At 42.0% G+C, this 20160-nt stretch overlaps 2 protein-coding genes across 2 annotated transcripts; both read left to right on the top strand.

Annotated features, from left to right (window-relative positions):
• The first annotated feature begins 2358 nt into the window (after positions 1-2358).
• Positions 2359-13696, top strand: adhfe1 (alcohol dehydrogenase iron containing 1). Its single transcript, XM_080486833.1, has 14 exons — positions 2359-2438; positions 3310-3347; positions 4342-4391; positions 5107-5160; positions 5938-6092; positions 7218-7414; positions 7494-7571; positions 7671-7776; positions 7853-8005; positions 8615-8713; positions 9110-9188; positions 11589-11685; positions 13059-13216; positions 13292-13696. Exons 1-14 carry the CDS (start codon positions 2386-2388, stop codon positions 13373-13375), a joined length of 1401 nt encoding a protein of 466 aa, XP_080342959.1. The 5' UTR covers positions 2359-2385; the 3' UTR covers positions 13376-13696.
• Positions 13697-13918: 222 nt separating this feature from the next.
• Positions 13919-18757, top strand: LOC308124056 (CD2-associated protein). Its single transcript, XM_080486852.1, has 5 exons — positions 13919-14204; positions 16235-16278; positions 17611-17775; positions 17853-17947; positions 18075-18757. Exons 1-5 carry the CDS (start codon positions 14138-14140, stop codon positions 18295-18297), a joined length of 594 nt encoding a protein of 197 aa, XP_080342978.1. The 5' UTR covers positions 13919-14137; the 3' UTR covers positions 18298-18757.
• Positions 18758-20160: the final 1403 nt, after the last annotated feature.

Here is a 20160-nt window from a genome sequence, read left to right as displayed (position 1 = left end):
ACGGATGGCCGCCCTTCCAGAGTCTAGGGTCCGCCCCACGGTTTCTTCCTGAAGAGGGAGTTTTTCCTGGCCACTGTTGCTTGTTACATCTGCTTGCTTTGGAAAGGTTTAGTTGGGTTCTGTTGTCCGCTATCATTGTAAGAGCGCTTTCAGATGTTTGTTGATGTGATTTAGTGCTTTACAAATAAAATTGAATTTAATTGAATTATCAAGAGTCAAGCACGTGTCCAAATGTCTCATTAACGCCCACTAATGACCTGGTTAGACATTCTCATGGTCCTCCTTGGTTTCTTATTAACGTGCTCTGAAAACAGTGAGTATATCTTGTTTTTAAGGCCTTATTTTGTGCTCTTTGATATTTATTGCACTAATGTACATGCAGTTGTCATGGTCATCCTCAGTTTCTGATTAATTTGCTCTGACAGGCATGTTGCACATGCACAGAAGATGATGTGTTCTCAACATAAAAATTAATTTTTTTAATTTTGTTGGTTGAATTCGAAAAAAGTCTATGGGAAAAATGGAGAGGCTGCCAGTGGGGAATCCAAGATGGCCGACAATATGGCTGCTTCCTTGCGATCGCCGCCACGTTGTTCCGCCATTTTGTTCCGAATCACCACCACAGCGCCACACACGGTGGGAGGCGGTAGTACATGTAATATGGCCGCTTCCTGCAGGTCGCCGACATTTTGTTTTGAAGCACAATCACAACCACTGTCGGTGGGAGGCAGAAGTACATGATCCGCAGCGCGACCGTGCTTCTCCAGAATCGAAACCCCGCCAGTGCGGTATCAAGATGGTGGCTTACGGGCGCTGACATACTTGTTTGCGGGCGCTGACATACTTGTTCGTGGTCGCCGCCATAATTGCTCACGGTCAGCGCCATACTACTCTCAAAATGGAAACCCCGCCAGTGCGGTATCAAACAATGGGCGCCGTCATACTTGTATGTGGTTGCCGCCATATTTAAAAAGCAGAGTGACGTCAGAGGCTAAAGTTACGTCATGGCTTCATGGGTCATGTTGAGTTCTCAAGATCAAGCGTGTGATTAAGATAAAGTGGGTTCATTCTCCTTCTGTGAAAATCCAATTGTGTCCAGTAATGAGCTAAATGCAATGTTAAGGCTTATTGTCAACATCTACATGAATGTTAAAGTCACCCACTATAATAATTTTATCTGAGCTCAGTACTTAAGTAGAGGGAAAGTCTGAGAATTCAGATAGAAATTCAGAGTATGGTCCAGGAGGACGGTACACTAGGACAAGTAGAGCTGGCTGCTGTGTTTTCTGGTCAGAGTCATGAGATTTAGAGTGAGACTTTCAAAGGATTTCTGGTTAGTTTTAGGTCTGGGATCAATAAGAAGACTAGAATTATAGATGGATACTACTCCTCCTCCTCGTCCAGTTTCTCGAGGGATATGAGGGTGAGGATGAAGAGATGGCCGGGCAGGCTGGTTCTGTGTTGAGGCTGTGACGGCGATGGAAGCGGAGCGGGGCAGGCTGTCGGAGTGTCCCATCATGGCTTTCTGCAGGAGTCTGCGGCGAGAAGCGGAGGGCTTCTGACTGGAAGAGGGTCACTGGTCTGGCTGTCCAGACGAAAGGGAGGTCGCTCTAGCGCTGTTACCCTCCGACGATGAAGAAGATGTGGCTGTTGGGGGCGCAGGAGGAGGGAGATCCAGGTGGCGAGCTACCGGGGCTGCAGCAGCAGGAGCAGGACCGTCAACTGGGTGGACTGGGAACTCATCAGCCAGCGGAGCATCATAGTTGGACAGGCCGAGTCCTGGAGGTGAGGCTGCTGCACCGGAGCATCCGTTACGACCACGGATTACCACCTTCGACCATGGCGGCTGATGGCTGTGGGTGGAGCAGGAGGAAGAAGGTCCTGAGTGGTGGCGTTGAACGAGGCCAGCTGTTTGGACTTTTGGAGCTTTTTCTTCCATTAGATGGTGCTCTTCTATTGGGAACCATACGTATATAGATATATCAGTCGGGTCTCCTTGTGTGTCTTTAATTTGAATTTGAATTTATTGTAAGGAAATGCAACATCTCGTTTACAAGGGGGACCTTTAGTCTATATTTTGACTCTTTTTTTTTTTCCCGCTGTTCACTTGTTCTTCCTGTATGCCCTCCCTCTGTGTGTCTGAATAGTTTGATGTGTTTCTCGGCAAGTTTTTTGGGGGGGGGGGTGGAATTGAAAACATGGTCGCTGTAACTTATTTATTAAAATCAAACAAAATAAAAACTTTGAAAAATAATAATGCTTTGTCCGCTTTTCTGCTTTTAGTGTGTCGATCTCAGAAGGTCACTTCCGGTCGAACTTTACTTTTAAAAGGCCGACCGGACGCCAGCCGTCAGTGGGGACGTAGTGAAGCTCCTTCGTAGAAACATGGCGGGTCGGACGAGGATCGTGAGCCTGCTCCAGCAGCTCGAGCGTGCTGCGTAAGTCCTCCCGGACCGACCCGAGTCAAGGCTACGGACCCCGAACACAGCCGAGCGGCGATGCGCGAGACCCCGCCAGAAAATCTGTCTATTTTCACATTATATGGTTTAAATATTGTTATTCTGCAGCAGAGAGTGTATGGAACCGTATTTATCGACGAGTGGAGACCGTAGAAAAATTCGGCATGCATAACAAACGTTGGGAGGTGTTTTATTAACAGTTTGCAGCCGTTCTCTTACAATGTCACCTGTTGTTGATATGCGATCTGCGTGACTGCGCAGCTGGAAAACAGTAACTGCACCATTTGAGGCAATAATATCTTATAGTGACCTTTGACTTGATAAGTTAAAGCACTTAATGTTTTTCAAGACGCCAAGTGAGCTTTCGAGTAAACGTGAAGTACTTTATTCTGCTGACGTGTTCCCATACTGTCAGAAAAAGTTTTGCTGCAGCTCAAATGTGAGAAATGTGCACTCTGTTATTCATATGGTACAATCTTAACTCAAACTAACCCAACAGCTCTAAAATGGATAATGAAATTGGACTATGCATTGAGTACCACTGTAACACAAGTATTAAGTGTAATTTCCCCCAGATATGTCTTATCAAAACCATGGAGTGTAAGTTGATTCATCTTGATTTGTTTGGAGGAACAAAACAAGATGTGTTGAAGTCAAACACACAGGAAAAAAGTTAAGAAACTGAAGAACATTGATTTCTTTGTGAATGGTCTTTTGTACTTGAAAGGCTCAAAGAGATTCTTCTCCAAGAGCAGAAAAGCAGTTGTTTTATTCTCATTTTACTTTGGAAGATCGTCTAAAACGTGCAGCTGTTTGAATGGAGTTTTGCTCTGTGTGTCTTTGTGTACAGATGCAGGTGTCCTGCCCACTCCAACACCCTCCACCATGGTACATATGCTTTTCTTTCAGGATCCACATTCACACCGTGCATGTAGAAAACGACCTTGGTGATATTGTTTGAACTGAAATCTGGCTTTTCTTTTGAAGTATGATTTAAATTGTATTTTCTAATATTACAAAGCATAGCGTCGTAATCATTTATTATCGAGGACTGAATGTGCCTTAAATTAAGAAATGTACCATTAAATAATTAAATGTGTCAATAATTAATTAAGATTGGAATTAAATATATAAATGTGTCAATTAAAATACCAATTCATTTTATGGAAAAATATAATTATTTCTCTATGTAATTATTTCATGATTAAATGTGCCTAAATTAAAACACCATTAAATAATTAAATGTCATTAATGAATGAAAATTGGAATTAGATATATAAATGTGTCATTGATTAAAATACCAATTTATTTTATGTAAAAAGAATTATTTTACTATTAATCATTTTATGATCGAAATGTGCCAAAATTAAATAAATAAAAACACCATTAAATAATTAAATGTAATTAATAAATGAAAATTGGAATTAAATATTTAAATGTGTCATTAATTTAAATATAATATGAATTTATTTGATGTAAAAAAAACAACATTTAATTATTTTACTATTTAATTATTTCATGGTCTGGTGTTGCGCTGCTTCATGAATTAAATTTATCTGTCAAACTCACCCATATTATATTCCAATTTTAGTCAATGACACATTTAATTAATTATTTAATGGTGTATTTATTTATTAATTTTGGCACATTCAGTCCTCCATAATTTATTCATAAATTTTTGGTATTGTTGAACACCAGTAAGTGATGGAGGCTGGTGGATAAGCCTTGATGTTGACAGTAGGGGGGGACCTTGGTTTGAATCTAACACAGTCGCCGGTGCAAGTTAGAATGATTTGCCGCGGCATGTAAAAGTGAGGAACTGAAAGGACCATCATCAGTAATGATGGGTTCACGCAGGTTTTTTTTCATTTTGCTTCTGCAGGTGCTGGAGCTGCAGCCTGCACCGTCGGGAAAACCGACTATGCCTTCGAGGTAACACACGATCATGTGGGATTAGAAAAGGGCTGATTGAATCAGCTTTTCTTTTAAGGGAGGCAAATAGATAAAATAAATACTGGACTTTTGTAACTTCTAATGTCGCTTTAAATTGAAATGCTTTCCAACACTAGTGACTCAATACTCCCACCTAATGGATAAGATTGGCGTTACTTCTAAATATCAAATACTGCAACTTTTAATTGGGTCATATTATGCAAAATTTACTTTCCAATTGTTTTCCAAAAGTAATGATCGTCCCCATTCCTGGAATGTCGCCCCAGAAGTGAAGAAAGTCTGTCCTCTCTCTCCCTGGCTTGTTTCAGTTTTTAAAAATTGTGTTGATCAGAAATCAAACCCTATATAGTGTCATCGGGGGTTCAGCCAATCCCAATCAAGGTACCACAAGAGGAAGTACTTCCTCCTCTTCCCGAGATGGGCATGTGTTGGCGGAGCCGTCCAGCTCACACAGACAGAGCAGATTCTGAATGCAGCTCCTATGATCCAATATTCAAATGGAGGAAAATCAAGGAAAAGCTGGATTTTGGTCGAAAAACTTTGAATACACCGTTTTTTAACCAACAATACCATGTGAAAGTGTTGAAAAGCTGGATAATATGACCCCTTTAAATGTTTTCTCATACACTTGGTTTACAGTTTCCATCTTTTCCACGTTGGATTTGTTACCACTAATAACTTATTTCACCATCAGATGGCAAGTTCCAACATCCGATACGGAGAAGGAGTCACCAGAGAGATCGGCATGGTAAATGAAAATCTTGTCACAGTTCCTTAAACAGATCATCTTTACTAAATCAACTGATTGTGTGGAAGTTCTCTCTGTGCCTGTGTTTGTCTTCTCTTTATGTTGAACTGAAGTCTCTCAGCTTTTGCACTTTCTCGCTTTCTTTTGGAAAGCGGCATCCTAAACGCTTGTTTTGGTGAAGTGAGTTAAGTTTAGTTTTTTTTCATTCTTAGGGTTAGGGTAATGGTTAGTTCAATTCAATGCAACACAAAAACTAAAGTTTCTAAACTTCTGAATGAAGTTATGCTATATGCCCCTTTATGTTAAACAGTTAGTTTGACATGAACAATAAAAACAAACAAAGTCACTGATGTTTTTGTATTTATAGACCTACAGCAAAAATGTAACGATGACTCCATCCAGTGGCATTGACCCATCAGTTTTACTGTTTGTCATAACATATATATATATATAAAACAACAATGTTAATGCCGAAGAAGTATAACATTGTCCGTCCTTTTCCTGTAAGTTAAACTGCTTGTCTTTGCGTGGGTGTCTTGTGGCATTCACGCAAACTCCAGGTTAATTCTACTTGGTGTAATCTATTACATATTGCAATGGATTAACTAGTTTCAACTTGTAGCAGCACAGTGAGCTCGTTGTTTGGGCTGTACTACCTGGGCGTCGATAATAGGGCCACACAGCCTGACACCCAACCACCTGTTTTTCTCCAGTTAACATAAATCCACAGATAAGCCAACAAATATTCTCTCCTCTGGATGTGGCTGCCGTTTGCAGGACCTGCAGAACCTCGGGGCTCGTAACGTCTGTGTGATGACGGACAAGAACTTGTCCCGCCTCCCTCCGATGAAGGCCGTCCTGGAGTCTCTGGCCAAAAGTGGAGTCAACTACAAAGTGTATGACAGCGTCCGGGTGGAGCCCACAGACTCTAGGTGAGACTAAGGCGCCGTCCACACCAGAACGCCGGTTCACGTAAACGCACCATTTTTGGCCGATCATCCACACGAGGCGCCGTTTTAGAAGCCTGGAAACGGGGGGGGGGTTTCAACACGGGTCCCAAAGTGAGGAAATTCTAAAAACCCTGCTCGGCTTTGAGGTGTGGACGGCAAAGACCATCATCTGTGGAGAAAAGATGACATAATCGCCCCGCAGTCATTTAATAACCACAACAATGGCGGACTCCATCCTCCGGTTCTACCGTCAGAAGCTACTGACGCTAGCCGGAGAAGGAGCAGGAGCATAGACCTATATAACTCAGAGTTATATAGAAGGTTTATGAGCAGGAGTTTACTTCTAAATTTCTATGTCTTCTTCTGCATTTTTGGTGTTTGGTGAGTCACAGCGCACCTAAAGGCCTGGCACGTGTACTACATGCCCTGAAGCCTCGTGTTGAGCCGTGTTCATAGTGAGGTGTGGACGGAATTATTATTAATTTGTTTTTTAGAACGCCGGGGAGAAAAAAAAGACAAGTCCTGAATTGGTCATGGTCACAGGTACATCAGACCTCATTGACTTGTTGTTGTAAATAAGACACCGGGGGGGGGGGGTCAAACATAAGGCCCGTGAGCCTAAATCGGCCCGCATGAGGCTCTAATCCGGCCGCCAAACCCCAAAGCAAATTGTAAAAATTTCAAGGAAAACTGTTTTATTTAAAAAAAAAAAAAAAAAATTATATATATTTATGTTTATACTATGTGCCACAACAGAGAAAAACTTAAAAGTATCAATTTAAAGGTTATTGTAGCACTGTTTTAACCACTGTTTTAACCACTCAAGAGGAAATTTGACTGTATGTGGCTGCTGAACTGAAATGTGCTTGACACCCCTGGACTACATCATGTATCTCACACCCAGTTTGCTTTAATGTCTATGGAGGATTCTTGACCTTCAGTGCCCTGCGAGGACTCGTTGGTCCCAATATTCGGACTTGTGTTTTCAGTGTGGTTATTTAGGATTTTGAGCCTAGGAACGACTGCAGAACATGTATCGGTACGGTAATCCGGTGCTTGAACTTCTCCCACTGCATCTTCAGGAGTAACAAGTCTTTCCTGTCGCAGCTTCAAAGATGCCATTTCGTTCACAAAGAATGGTTCATTCGACATGTTTGTGGCCGTGGGCGGCGGCTCTGTGATTGACACCTGTAAAGCGGCCAACCTCTACTCCTGTTTCCCGGATGCGGATTTCCTTGACTTTGTCAACGCTCCGATCGGGAAAGGGAAGCCGGTTACCGGAGCGCTGAAGCCGCTTATCGCAGGTTTGACATCGTGGATGTTTTCAGCGTGTTTTCTGTAACCAGAGATTCTTTGTTTGACTTTGTGTTTTTTTGTGCTCAGTCCCTACGACTGCAGGTACTGGCAGCGAGACCACCGGAGTTGCCATTTTTGACTACGAGCCCCTGAAGGCCAAAACTGGTATATATTGTTTCCTAGAAGTCAAATCATCTATCTAATAAAATCTTAAAAACTATCGTCTTTGTCATACTGAGCTGTGATTGGTTGTCTGTCGCGCAGGTATCGCCAGCAGAGCTCTCCGACCCATGCTGGGCATCGTGGATCCGATGCATACTCTGAGCATGCCCGAGAGAGTCGCCGCTAACAGCGGCTTCGACGTCCTCTGGTCTGTCTGTACATCCGTCTCACCTGTACCCCTCACCTGTAGGTGTCACCTGATTTATTGGTTTCATGTCCTTCAGTCACGCTCTGGAGTCCTACACTGCCCTGCCCTACAGCCAGAGGAGCCCCTGCCCCCCCAACCCCATCAACCGCCCCGCCTACCAAGGCAGCAACCCCATCAGTGACGTGTGGTCCCGCCACGCCCTCCATGTTGTCGCCAAGTACATGAAAAGGTAATTACAATCATTTTACCTGCAGAACTACAGAGAATATGAACAGGATCCCCGAGGAACTCCAGATGACCTGAACAAGATCCATGAGGAACTCCAGGGGACCCAAACAGGTCTTCCTGAGGAACTACAGAGACCCAAGACTTGCTGTTTAGCTGGTTTATTCTTGATCTTTCCACTACTGGCCGTAAAGCAAATACAGTACAGCACACGATTAATCCAGACCAATTATTTAGATCTGCCTTTAATATGAAAACACAAAGATGATGATGATCTCATTAAGAAAAAATCTTAAAGCAGATTGTTTGAAACCTATCGAGTGAACCTTTTTAGAAGACGAATCAATACATACCTAAGCATCTGTATTGCAAAGTGATGTGACGCTTGATAACAAACTTAAAATAAGGATAACACATGACAATAGAAAAAGTGAAATTGTGTTCACAAGCTTGTATTCAAACAAGCAATACAAACTAAAACGGAGCTATATACCGAGTTGTAGATTTGTTTACATGACAGGAAGACGCTCACAGTTGATAAACACATTTGGTCATTTTTGAGATGTATCGGGGTTCCCATCTTCAGACTCAATGATTGAGTGATTGATTACAGAGCTGTGCGGGACCCCCAGGACCTGGAGGCTCGGTCCAGCATGCATCTGGCCAGCGTGTTTGCCGGGATCGGCTTCGGGAATGCTGGAGTTCACCTGTGGTGAGGAACGTTCCAAGAAACACTAATACATAAATAAATAATGATTTATTAGTAGTGATACAACCACTATACATTATATAAATGGAGTATAATTGGTTACATTTTATGACCTACCAATCCATGACTACTGATATGAGTATTTAAGGTTGCAGTTTTAATTCTTAAAAATTCATTTGAAAAAAACGTTGTGTCGGCACACTGTCAAATTGAGCTTTTGTTGGTGTGAAGTCAATAATAAAGTGAAATAATGTCAAAGATGCACAGTGTAGAACTGTGCATTAATGAAATGCTTGTTGTTTACATCCAATAAGGGGAATAAACCAGCGGTTAGGGCTGCACAGTGTCCCCGGTCCGCACCACACTGGGAGCTGATGAACCTGTTTTTATTCCAAACAGTCACGGGATGTCGTACCCCATCGCAGGAAACGTGAAGACTCACGTGGCGAAGGGTTACTGCGTGGAGCACGCCCTGGTGGTGAGTAACCTCAGCCTATTACTGTAGTTATTACTGGATATTTTGCTTTATGTGCTCGTGGCTGTATCATTGTGAATTTAACTAGTTTTATACCAGTTAGTCGGAGGACGATGCTCTATAGTCTGCATGTTAGTACTTCTAGCAGTAACATGATGATAATGAGAAGAGGCAGCAACAAAGCAGCCAGCATGCAGTTTATTTTAATATTAACGTCACAACCACTGTCGACGTTACTTACAGTGGAATAGAGTGAATAAACAGCCTCTTTTGTTCTGAAATGTCAGGCCGTCTGAGATTTTTCTAAATGTTTGGTGTGTGACAGTTTTCTACCAATTATTAAGCATATATCAAATGGACTGGCACTCTGCAAAGAATACTACATTTAACTGCATGTGATGTCATTGTTCAAGAACTGAAGATGAGATTGGTGTATAGATATAGTTTGAGTTTCTTTGTAAGGTTACGCCTGTATTTCTTACATTAATACATAAAAAAGAAAGTTTGTTTAAGCAGGATTTTAATAAAAACAACATAATTATATATTTATTTATTTTTCCAGTGAGAATAGAAAACATATCTTTTTTGTTGTATTTAATCCGCCATGGAGGTTGTAAAATCACCCATGTTAATTTTTTTATTTGTTTGTTTGTCTGTCTGTTAGAAATATATCTCAAAACCTGCCAGGCGCATTTTGATCAAAAGAAGAAACCATTAAATTGTGGTGATCCGGATCAAAATACTTGTCACAATAGAAAACTTTGTGGGTCAGTTTCCTCCAGTTGTTTGCCAAAAACAGATCGTATTCGGTGTAATAAAGCATGCTGAGAAACTTCTAAATAGACCACTCGAATTTGTGGTTTTGGTTATAGAGAAATATCTTAATGTTATTTAATTAAACGTTTTCTCCACACATCTTTCGAACGCATTAAAATTACACGAACAATGGGAGATTTCTGACCTCGGCCAAGAGTAGACATGGACACAGGGGATCTCGGATCCAGGTTTTTTTATTCAAATCACCACCAAAGTTTAACGGGTTCTTCCTTTGATCAAAATGCCCTAGTGCACCAGTTGTCATGAAAATCCGATCATCAGTTATTTAGATATCTTGTTCTCAGCCAGGCAGACAACATACAGACAAATCAACGCGGGTGATTTTATAACCTCCTTGGCAGTAAACTGTATGTAGTATATAGTATGTAGTAAGCTTAAAGCTTAGAGGCGCTGTTGTATATAGACTTGAATAAGGTTTTTATCTTTGCTCCGTCCACACGACGCTCTTTAAAGCACAAGATCTCGACCTGACGATCAAACACTCCCGAGGTGTGAGATAACTTTTACAATCCGACCCAGGATGAAGCAGTAGATGGTTGATGTGAACTCATCACACTTTACAATCCAGATGCTTTTTACTGCCTCTGTGCCTGCGGGTTTAATCTGTGCAGGGTCTTAACTTCAGAGGTCAGTTTTAGAGATCAGATCAGATTTTATGGCTGAACACGTTTGTATTTATGAGACCGGGGCCCTTGACCTTTGACATCTTATGCAATTTAACAGTAACGCTCACCTACTTCACTCGCGTGCGGTCAAGAGCATCAAGAGCCACGGCCCCTTAGTCTACTTCCATGCGTTTTCCTTCACATTTAACACAGAAGGACGACCAAGATTAGATTGTGTGGATCAAAGTTTAAGGTCACAATGTTCTCACAGGACAGGTGATGAGGCCATAACTGAGGAATTCAGACCTGGGTTGGAAATTAACTTCATTAACTTTACCAGTTTTTTTTCTAAAATGGTGCAAGCACTGTTTTAGTTTTAGGCCTTGATCTGGGAATATTTTTCTACTTTTTTCAGTGGCTGAGCATTTCTTTTTCAACAGGACAATGTTCCAAAGTCTACCCTGGAAGAAGTTTAATGCCGACCGGGTGGGGTTATCAGGGAACCTGAGAAATGTGCCGCACTTAGAAACCGGAGTACAACCGGACAAACTTTCAGCAGGTTTACAGAGAAATCTCCAGATCAGCATGTACTAAATACTGAGATGGAGATTAATCATGCAATCACGTCATTTTCCCGACTTTAAAATTCAAATTACACTTGTATAACTGTGTTATTATATTAAAAAATGAAAAGGCCAACCTCTATTATGACAACTACATATGTAAGAGTAATAAGAAGGGAAATGGCATTGTGGATAATTACCTTTTTAGTCACATTCCTGCTCAGTTTGCAATATGTACGAGTTTGATATTGAACATGAGGAGATTTTACAGCATGAGCAAGTATAAAACAACAGTGTGCCCGAACAGATTCCCTGAGGAACTCCTCTGAAGTTTCGCCGTCGAGCGGCAGTGTGTGTTTCACGCTGAAATATGACTGTGTTGGTGTGTGTGCCCTCAGCCTCACGGACTCTCTGTGGTCCTCACGTCTCCGGCCGTCTTCAACTTCACCGCCCCGATGTGTCCGGAGCGCCACCTGGATGCCGCGGAGATCCTCGGTACCTGAACGCCTCGCAACAAACGCCAAAAAAAACAAACTTTTTAAATGGTCTTATGGAATAGCACAGATGCGTATATCTGAATTTCACACATATATACATTCTGAAAAATAAGAAAAAGAGACAAGACTGTTACTTAAAATCAATTTAAAATCTACTAATAATCAGTTTTCTGGAAAGAGAATGAAAAGTTTCTGTAAAAGTAAGAGTTCTCCCTCTGTGTGCGTGATTTCTGCGGGTACAGTCCAGAAACACCACAACAGATTCCCTCTAGTAGTCGGTTTGCATCTTCTCCAGCCCCCATGAGCCTTCGTTAGGACTTTAAAGTGGAGTTGGGTGCAGTTCCATGTGTTGTGTCATTTATAGAGAAAGATGAGCTTGTTGCTTTCAGGAGCTCTACGAGGAAACCTTCAGACTTTCTTACCAAATGCATTGTGGGTAATTTGGCTTCCCAAGTCCGCACAAGTACAGTCGTGAAATGTGTTTAGCGCGTGTCCAGACTCCAAAGAATTAAATAGGTATATATTGAAGATAAACAAAGTTAATTAAATCAAATGAATATATATATGTACAAGGTGGAAATAGACAGTCTATGGTTCCATGTTCAGCAGGCGGACAGTCTGAGGGGAGAAGCTCCGCCTCCTTCTTTTGAATTAGAAGTTTTATTTCGGAAGTCTTCAGAAAAACAAAACAGAACAAACGACACTGAGTGGTGTCACGAATCAGCCGAAAGGGTGTCGGTTGAAGCAAAAGATAATTCACACCTACCTCATCACAAAAAACAAAACAAGGTTCTCTAGATAATGTCACACTTTTGAATTTTTTTTTAAACTAATATTACTATTTTTATAAAACACATTCAATATATAATATACACAAGTTTTTTATATATACAGTTTATACATGCACATCAAACTCATACATACATACACAGGTGAATGTACATATTATTAATAATATTGATAATATACATCAACTACATTTTAAAAACAAATATATTGTGGCAATATTTAAATTAATAATATCCTCTGTCACAATATATGCATTTTATTATGTTAAGTATTACTATATTTTATACCGTTATATAGATATTTAGGGGCTGAGCCTGAAAGGCCAGGCCAGCGGTAACGCCGCCCTGCTGGCAGCAGAGAGAACAGTCGGTGGATAGGGTGGGTGGGTTCACTGAAAATCTTCCTGCAGGTTGGGGAGGGTGGTTCTGGTTCTGATGGTGCTCCGCCGACCGGACCCCCCTCCTTCTCAGGACCAAGAAGTCCTGCTTGGTGCTGCTGCCCCTCCAGGAGATGATCCTCCAGCCAAAACACTCGTTTTTGGTGCATTCTTGTACACTTATAGACGCCCTGTGCTGCGTTCAGGTGCCGACATCAGGCAGGTGAAGCGGGACGATGCGGGCGCCGTCCTGGCCGACACGCTGCGTCACTTCCTCTACGACCTGAGCGTGGAGGACGGACTGGGGGCGGTGGGGTACAGCAAAGATGACATCCCGGCGCTGGTGAAGGGAACCATCCCCCAGGTGAGGGTCCGCTGCGAGTTGAGAAGCTTTCGGGAGGCGTTCCACCACTAAACCGTCTGTGGGTTTTGATTCCAGGAGCGGGTGACCAAACTGTCTCCCAGAGAGCACACAGAGGAGGACCTCAGCCGCCTCTTTGAAGCCTCCATGAAGCTCTACTGAGAATGTGGCCTTTGTCTGGGTGCAGTTCCTCCAGCAGCCACCAGAGGACGCTGTTCGTCTCCGTTTTAATTGTCCCAACAACTGCTCTATGAATGGGAATCTTGATCCTGTTGATCCATAACTACCTTGACATGAAACAATATAAGCTATTTTACTTTTGATAGTAGTTTTGCTGTTGTTTCCTCAGCTGAATGAAAAGTGCCAGCATACGCTACTTAAACAATGTATTTTGTGATTTTACTCAAATATCTTTTAGACGAAGAAGTATGGAACACTTTGCATGAGTAATCTATATTATAATAAAAACCAAAATATGACTGGAGTTTGGTGCCGTGTTCTTTGAAAGGAAACAAGAAGCTAATTGAATTTCTTTGTGAAAACCTGAATAGAGTCGAGAGTGCGTGTCTGTCGATGTGCTTCTTAGAAATGCCCGTCGACGACTTAAATCCAATTTAAAGTGATCCAGTAACGGCCGTTATATAAACCTGATCTGACCGACCGTGTTTAACTGGTTTAACCTCGCGAGGAGGGAACGAGCTAAACGCAGAGCGAACTTGAACGCAACACTAATGCGCACCTGAGAGCGCCTGTCAGTCAAAACACTTAAAGGTTTTGATGCTTCTCGTCTGATGGACACCGTTTGAATGCTGTGCAGAAGTGTTGGGACTTGACATCCTCGCTCTGTGTGTGTGTGTGTATGTGTGTGTGGGATTAGTGGTTGCAGGTATTTAAGCTCTGACTGAGAGAGTGTGAACAGACGACATGCAGCAGATCTACAGACACAGCGATGAGCAGTTTGAGGTCTATACGACCGTCTTCTCTCCACAAGGTGAGCGAACCACATATTTTAATGGTTGCAACACTTTTCTGCTCACTTTGATGTTTAGATATGACAACTGGATCATCATCCCCTGAGGTATGGAGGAGTTAGGTTGGAAAGTTTGGTCTGTTCCTGATTTAGGTTTCCACTACTGGCGCATCTGAGGGCCAAATGATATCCGAGCACATTCAACGCAGTGATTTATAAGACTTATTGCATCTAATTTAAGGATAAAAACAAATTGTGTGTGTGAACGTGCAGGATTTTTATGGCTTTACCTTGAAAATACAGTAGAGTCATTTCACTTGGTTCCAATGTGCTTCAATAGAACATAATCCTGCTTTTACTTGTGCAATCAATTGATCTTCTGGCACAAGTAAGTACTTGCTCATGTCCAGTGTATATAGAGCATTTAACCAGTTGAGATCTCCATGACGCAACATTCATTCACTGCTGTTGCAAAGTGTTGGAACCAACCGAGGATGCGGTGTCTTGCTCAAGGACACTTCAACACGGGGATGGGAGGGATGGAACCACCACCTGTGGGATTAGAGGGAAACCTGCACCTGAACCTCTGCCGCCCACCAACATGCACCCGACCTTTGTTGTCATTGTAACGACGCGGTTTGTTTTCGGCTGAAGCCCTAAAAAACAAAAAAAACACCCGTTTACTTCAGGAGGAGAGACACTAACCTGAATTAGCTTTTAGATCCTTAAATCAATATTAAACACTGTCCACATGTTGGTAGTTCATCTCCTGCTTACCATCATTAGTTTTAGAAATACTATTGATGATTATAGAGCATCTTCCTCCCACTACCTGACTCCCAGATGGTGCAAAGTGTGGAAAGGAAACAGTTTTTAACCGTTGTATGGGTTTAGTGTGTTTTCTGATTGTTGCTCTTATGCTGAGTTTGAATATTAGAGAAACACCAACATGACAGTCTGCAGATTTTCAGAGTCACAATGTCTCACATCTGATCCTGAAATAAAGAAGAATTTAAGCAAAAGTTTAAATCCCTGACTTTTCAAAGAGAGCTCCAGTTTCAGGTTCAGTTTTTCATCCACGGCACCAAAATATCAATAGAGAATCCAGAGAACTCTTTGTTCACATTGTGCAAGAATGAAAGTCGATGTCGTTAGTGAAATTAAAGCCCTCAGACGGCACTGCAGTAAAACAGATGTGAGTCATTCATCCATTCATCCATTCATCCTGCTGGTTAGTGACATGAAGACATAAACCAAAGCATCAGAATTCTCCTCCGACTCAAAGAAGAGTCGATATTCCAACGAGAGGGGGTTGGATGTTGATTATACCTCTGATGATATAGAGTATGGACTCTGATGGAGTGTGAACACGGTTCCTCACTGCAGAGACGCTGCGGTTCTCTCTGCTCTGGAGCTCATTTAAGACGTACTGTGGTGATGTCCAAGTGTGTTCCGCGGTCTGAGGGAACAAAATGTGACATTCTTTTGGGAAATCACGAATCTTGTGTGAAATTTAAAGTCAAAGATGCTTTGACCATAAAATATCCTACTATTTTTATTTATTTTTTAATAAATCCTAATTAAGCTAGAAAGCTTAATGTTATTCTGATGGTATGATGGCTTTTCTTGTTAAAGCATCAATTTTGATGATTTATTACATAAAGCACCAAATTATTACATTTTCTTAAAGGGAGAGCATTTTGTAATAACTGTTGCAATATGTAACGAGTTCTTACAAAACGCAGCAACGTTTATTACAAAATGTGGCAGATTATTACAAATTGAGTTGACAATGTATTACATTATTACAAAGTGCACCGTTGTTACATAATGTGGCTCTACACACACTGTCCATGAAAAGCAAACAGAATCGATGGTACAACGTAATGCCGAGTGTACGGATAGTCCGCAGCAGTGGTTCAAGTTCTTAATACACCGATTTAAAATACAAACGGTCTCGTTGTGGTTTTCCTGTGACGTGTGATCTCTGGTGCCCCGTAAATTAAGGGATCCTGCTAAAAATACTGAGTGTGTCCTGTTTGTTCTGTCAGTCTGCAGGTCGAGGACGAGGACGAAACACACGGGACCAGACAAGGTGAACAACACGAACCGCAGCTGGAATTTGTTCCAGGTGTTAGGAGGGGAAAAGTAATTTGCAAGGCTAAGGCCACGTGTACACGTACACAGGTTTATTTTTACAAAAACTGATATTTCTCCCCTCCACATTTATAAAAACAAATCTTCATTGACACGGACCAGCATATAAGCCTGGTTCAGAGCTACTATGAGCATGCCAGACCTGTAGGGGGCAGTGTAACCAGCTATGATAGCCAATCCTGGAAAAAACAATGTCACAAATTGTGGTCGTAAATCTCCGTCTACTTTAGAGGCAAAAGGAGACAGAGTTTTTCTAAGGCCACATTTACACGCAGTATTTACAAAACGGTGATATTTCTCTGCATTTACACATAAATGCAGCTACGACTCGCCACAAACAATGATTTCTGAAAACTCCAGCCACAGGTGGAGATCTTTGTGACGTTTAGTTTTTTTCAGGACTCTGATTGGCTATCAAGGTTTTTAGTGTTCACGATGTTGCAGGGAGTCTTCACAAGCAGCGTCACACAGTGTGTGTGTAAGTTAATAAGTGTTACATCAGGCTGACCTCTGACCTCTGTGTATTTACAGCCTGCTGAGCAGATTAAAGGCGTCACACTCAACAGTCAGTCACACACACGCCGACCAGCAGCAGCAGCCGTTATTTCAGTTCAGTTTGGCCACAGAACAATACCATATTCAATGTTTGACTGTTTCAACTCCAGTAAGCAGCTATTAAGGAGTAATGAAATGACAATTCATATTAAAATAGGATATCGAGGAAAGAGAACGTACCATCTCGAGAACCAGATTCAGAGGTTGAGAACATCTGGAGTTAAGAGTATGGAAAATAATTAAAAAGAAGACGACAGAGTAAAAACAACAAAATATTAAATGATGAAATGGGGGACGAACTGAAGGTGGAGCAGCAACTGCAGATTAGAAGCTTTTAGCGCCGCAGCCAAAAATAACTTGTGAAGGTACAGAGAGTGCGAGGACAGACACTCGCCAAGTTAATAGCATGCAACGGCGATATATAAATGGATTGTGAGAGAACAAAGTAGAGAAGCTCAGGATGGAATTAGGTCTCCCAGCGGTATAACAAAATGGTCCGAATGACCTGAACAATCCCTGCAGAGACTCACTATAGCTTTTCTTTTGAAAGGTAAAAGACTATAACACCGGTCAACAAATATCACTGCATATAAATCAGTGGATCGCTGCTGACAATAATATTAATTTATATATCTTTCTTTTCTTTTTTTTTTTTTAAATCTTCATTGCATCTCTACACGATATCTGATCAGTGTTTCTGGGCTGTGGCCTGCAGGTGGTGGCAGTGATCCAGTACCGGTCCCGCTGGTCCAAAGAGCTGGAGCTGAACCAGGGGGACGTCATCCAGGTCCTGTTCAAGGAGGATGAGGCCTGGTGGTTCGGACGCTTGGCAAACGGGGATGAAGGTTACTTTCCTGCAGCCTGCGTTGAGCCACTGCAGGTAAAAGTACTGCTGAAGTACAACATGATTCAGTGGGCGACAGCCAGCAGAGGTGTAATGCTTTGTTTGTACCAAAGGGGGGAGAATCGTCCAGAGCCACGCCCACTCTGCAGAGAAGGGGGTCTGTACCAGTGGTGGTCCAAACACCAGTTCCCCCCTGTGGCTGCACAAGGTAGATGATGCAAAGACATGAGCCACAGGCTGTTTGGAAGGAAAACCAAGATCGCAAAGAATTTTCATAGTCTTGAATATACAAGCCACCGGAGCTTAGATCTTATTTATCGTCTCTTTCGTTCCAGTGGTCACAGCACTCCAAAGCTGCTTAGAAGAAACAGCATTCGCAGACCCCTAGGGATTGATGGCTCCTCTGCGTTGAAAGGTCCGGGGGCGTCAGCCGTTCCTCACGCCTCCCCCAGTCTTCTCCATCGAGTCCTGGCCAAGTCCAGGAGGAAGAGCTGCCCCCACCTCCTGAATCCTCGGCTGGGAGTGGGCATGGACAACTCCGCCTTCCAGCCGGACTGAATCCGAAGCTCCCCCGTGGATTTTAGTCACTTGTTAATTACTGTTTGTTCTTTATTTTGTACCAACTTGTGTCTCGTGTGATAGTTACTGTGGTCCTGGATATTAGTCGCCAAGAGGTTGAGTCAAAAGCTCAAAGGTTTAGAAGTCATTTCATTTAGAAACACACCAGAAGTACGTCACTGATGAGAGACGTCAGGATTTATGTCCAGGTCCTGGCTCAGCCACCAAAGACAAGAAACCAACAGTGGTCAACAAGCCTCTATGAGGTCAGAAACCGTCTGAGCAGATCCTGTCAGCTCCATATTGTTTGAGACACAAAGGTCCTGATGCAGACTCATATCCAGACGGATGTTTGGTTTGCTTAAAGGTTTATGTGAAACATCAGATATTAAAGACACCCGCTGTTTGTATCAGACTATCAAATACAACAATAAATGACCTTCGGTGTTCATAACTTCACTTTCTTGGTGTGAACTGCTCTTCTTTACAGTTTGACAAATAAACAGGGGGTTGATTTGAAGTCCAAAAGTTAGAAGCAGGAAAAACAGGCACTTGTAAGGATTTTGGTGAAAATCATGAGGGTCTAATTGTCCCGGTTGGTCCTCCTGCGGTGATCAGTATCTATCAACACAGGTCGGAGAAGTGGAAGAAAAAGCAGGGAACTTCAGAGTCGCTTTCAATGCAGACTGTGTTTGCACATGTGAAGATGAGTTTCATAGACAAAGAAGAACAGCTGAAGATTTTGCTCTGGATGGTAGAGTCATATTTATGGCATCTTGTGACATGACCCCCGCTGGCTTCCAGATGAAAATATGAAGTTGCATGTAGGTTCTTGCCCTGATGGTCCTGTTTTTCTCCCAGGATAACTTAGTTTAGATGCTCAAACTATGGGTAATAACTGGAACTGGGATGTTCTAGTGTCAGGGCCTAAGTTCCTTTGACCCCAAGACCCTACAGTTTGGGGCTTGAAGCTCTGTTCTACATTTTAGGACCCTGAGCCGTTTCTGGATCCGTCCAACACTGTGAGTAAGTCTTTCCTGGTTCAGCCATGCCTAAGGGACTGCACTCTCTGGCTGTCATGGTGGAACATGATGAATGCAGATATTTAAGAGTGCTGAACACACATTTCTGGTATGGGCGGACCATAACGTGAAAGTACATGACAACAGCTAAACATGTGGATCCACACTAGGCTTGGACCAGGAACTATCAACTGTTACCTGAGCACCAATCACACATTTGATCTCACATTTGATCACTATTTTTATCATTTTGTTTTTAATTGCCAGGAAAGCCACTGAGTGCGAAAAATGTCAGACTATTGCAGTGATAAACTTTACTTCTACTGAATGATCCTGCCATTTGTATAGTTTCTGTATATGGCACTCATTTAAGAAGGTTTAAGCTCTCAGGTGTCAGGTAAGACTCTCCTACTCAAACTAAAATGTAGAAAAAACACCTTTTAGGCTGCAAGATGAATTGAGACATTTTAGAAGAAAGCTTAAAACAGACCTCTTTATATATATGTGTGTGTGTGCGTGTATACTCACACACTATGGACAAATAAGAATAATAAGGTAAAAAGGATAAAATTATTAAAATGTTTGTGAAAATATTAGTGAGAAGATATATTTCCATAAAATATATTGTGAAAATGTCCCATTATTTGAAGTATACATCACAACCTCCTCTGATTCAATAGATGAAAGACAAAAAAAAAAAAAAGATAAAATTAATAAAACTTTTATTTCAAATGTAAGGTTTCGTGCATTGAAAGATATATAAATCTAACGCGAATAAATGAAAGAGAACTCTATTTCCCGGCACGTCTTAAGCGTTGTTTCCCGCCTGGGACGAAATCCT

The sequence above is a fragment of the Lipophrys pholis genome (genome assembly GCF_963383615.2).
Source record: "Lipophrys pholis genome assembly, chromosome: 1".
NCBI classification, from domain to species: Eukaryota; Metazoa; Chordata; class Actinopteri; order Blenniiformes; family Blenniidae; genus Lipophrys; species Lipophrys pholis.
Note: the sequence above shows the minus strand (reverse complement) of the source record. Positions and strands in the feature narration are given on the sequence as shown.

Bases quoted from the DNA above. Each gene is read 5' to 3' on its own strand.
- adhfe1 (XM_080486833.1), top strand. From the start codon at position 2,386: ATGGCGGGTCGGACGAGGATCGTGAGCCTGCTCCAGCAGCTCGAGCGT. The intron at 7,572-7,670 runs GTATATATTGTT...TCTGTCGCGCAG, and splicing joins GCCCCTGAAGGCCAAAACTG to GTATCGCCAGCAGAGCTCTC. The intron at 9,189-11,588 runs GTGAGTAACCTC...GTGTGCCCTCAG, and splicing joins GCGTGGAGCACGCCCTGGTG to CCTCACGGACTCTCTGTGGT.
- LOC308124056 (XM_080486852.1), top strand. From the start codon at position 14,138: ATGCAGCAGATCTACAGACACAGCGATGAGCAGTTTGAGGTCTATACG. The intron at 16,279-17,610 runs GTGAACAACACG...TGTGGCCTGCAG, and splicing joins AACACACGGGACCAGACAAG to GTGGTGGCAGTGATCCAGTA. The intron at 17,948-18,074 runs GTAGATGATGCA...CTTTCGTTCCAG, and splicing joins CCCCCCTGTGGCTGCACAAG to TGGTCACAGCACTCCAAAGC.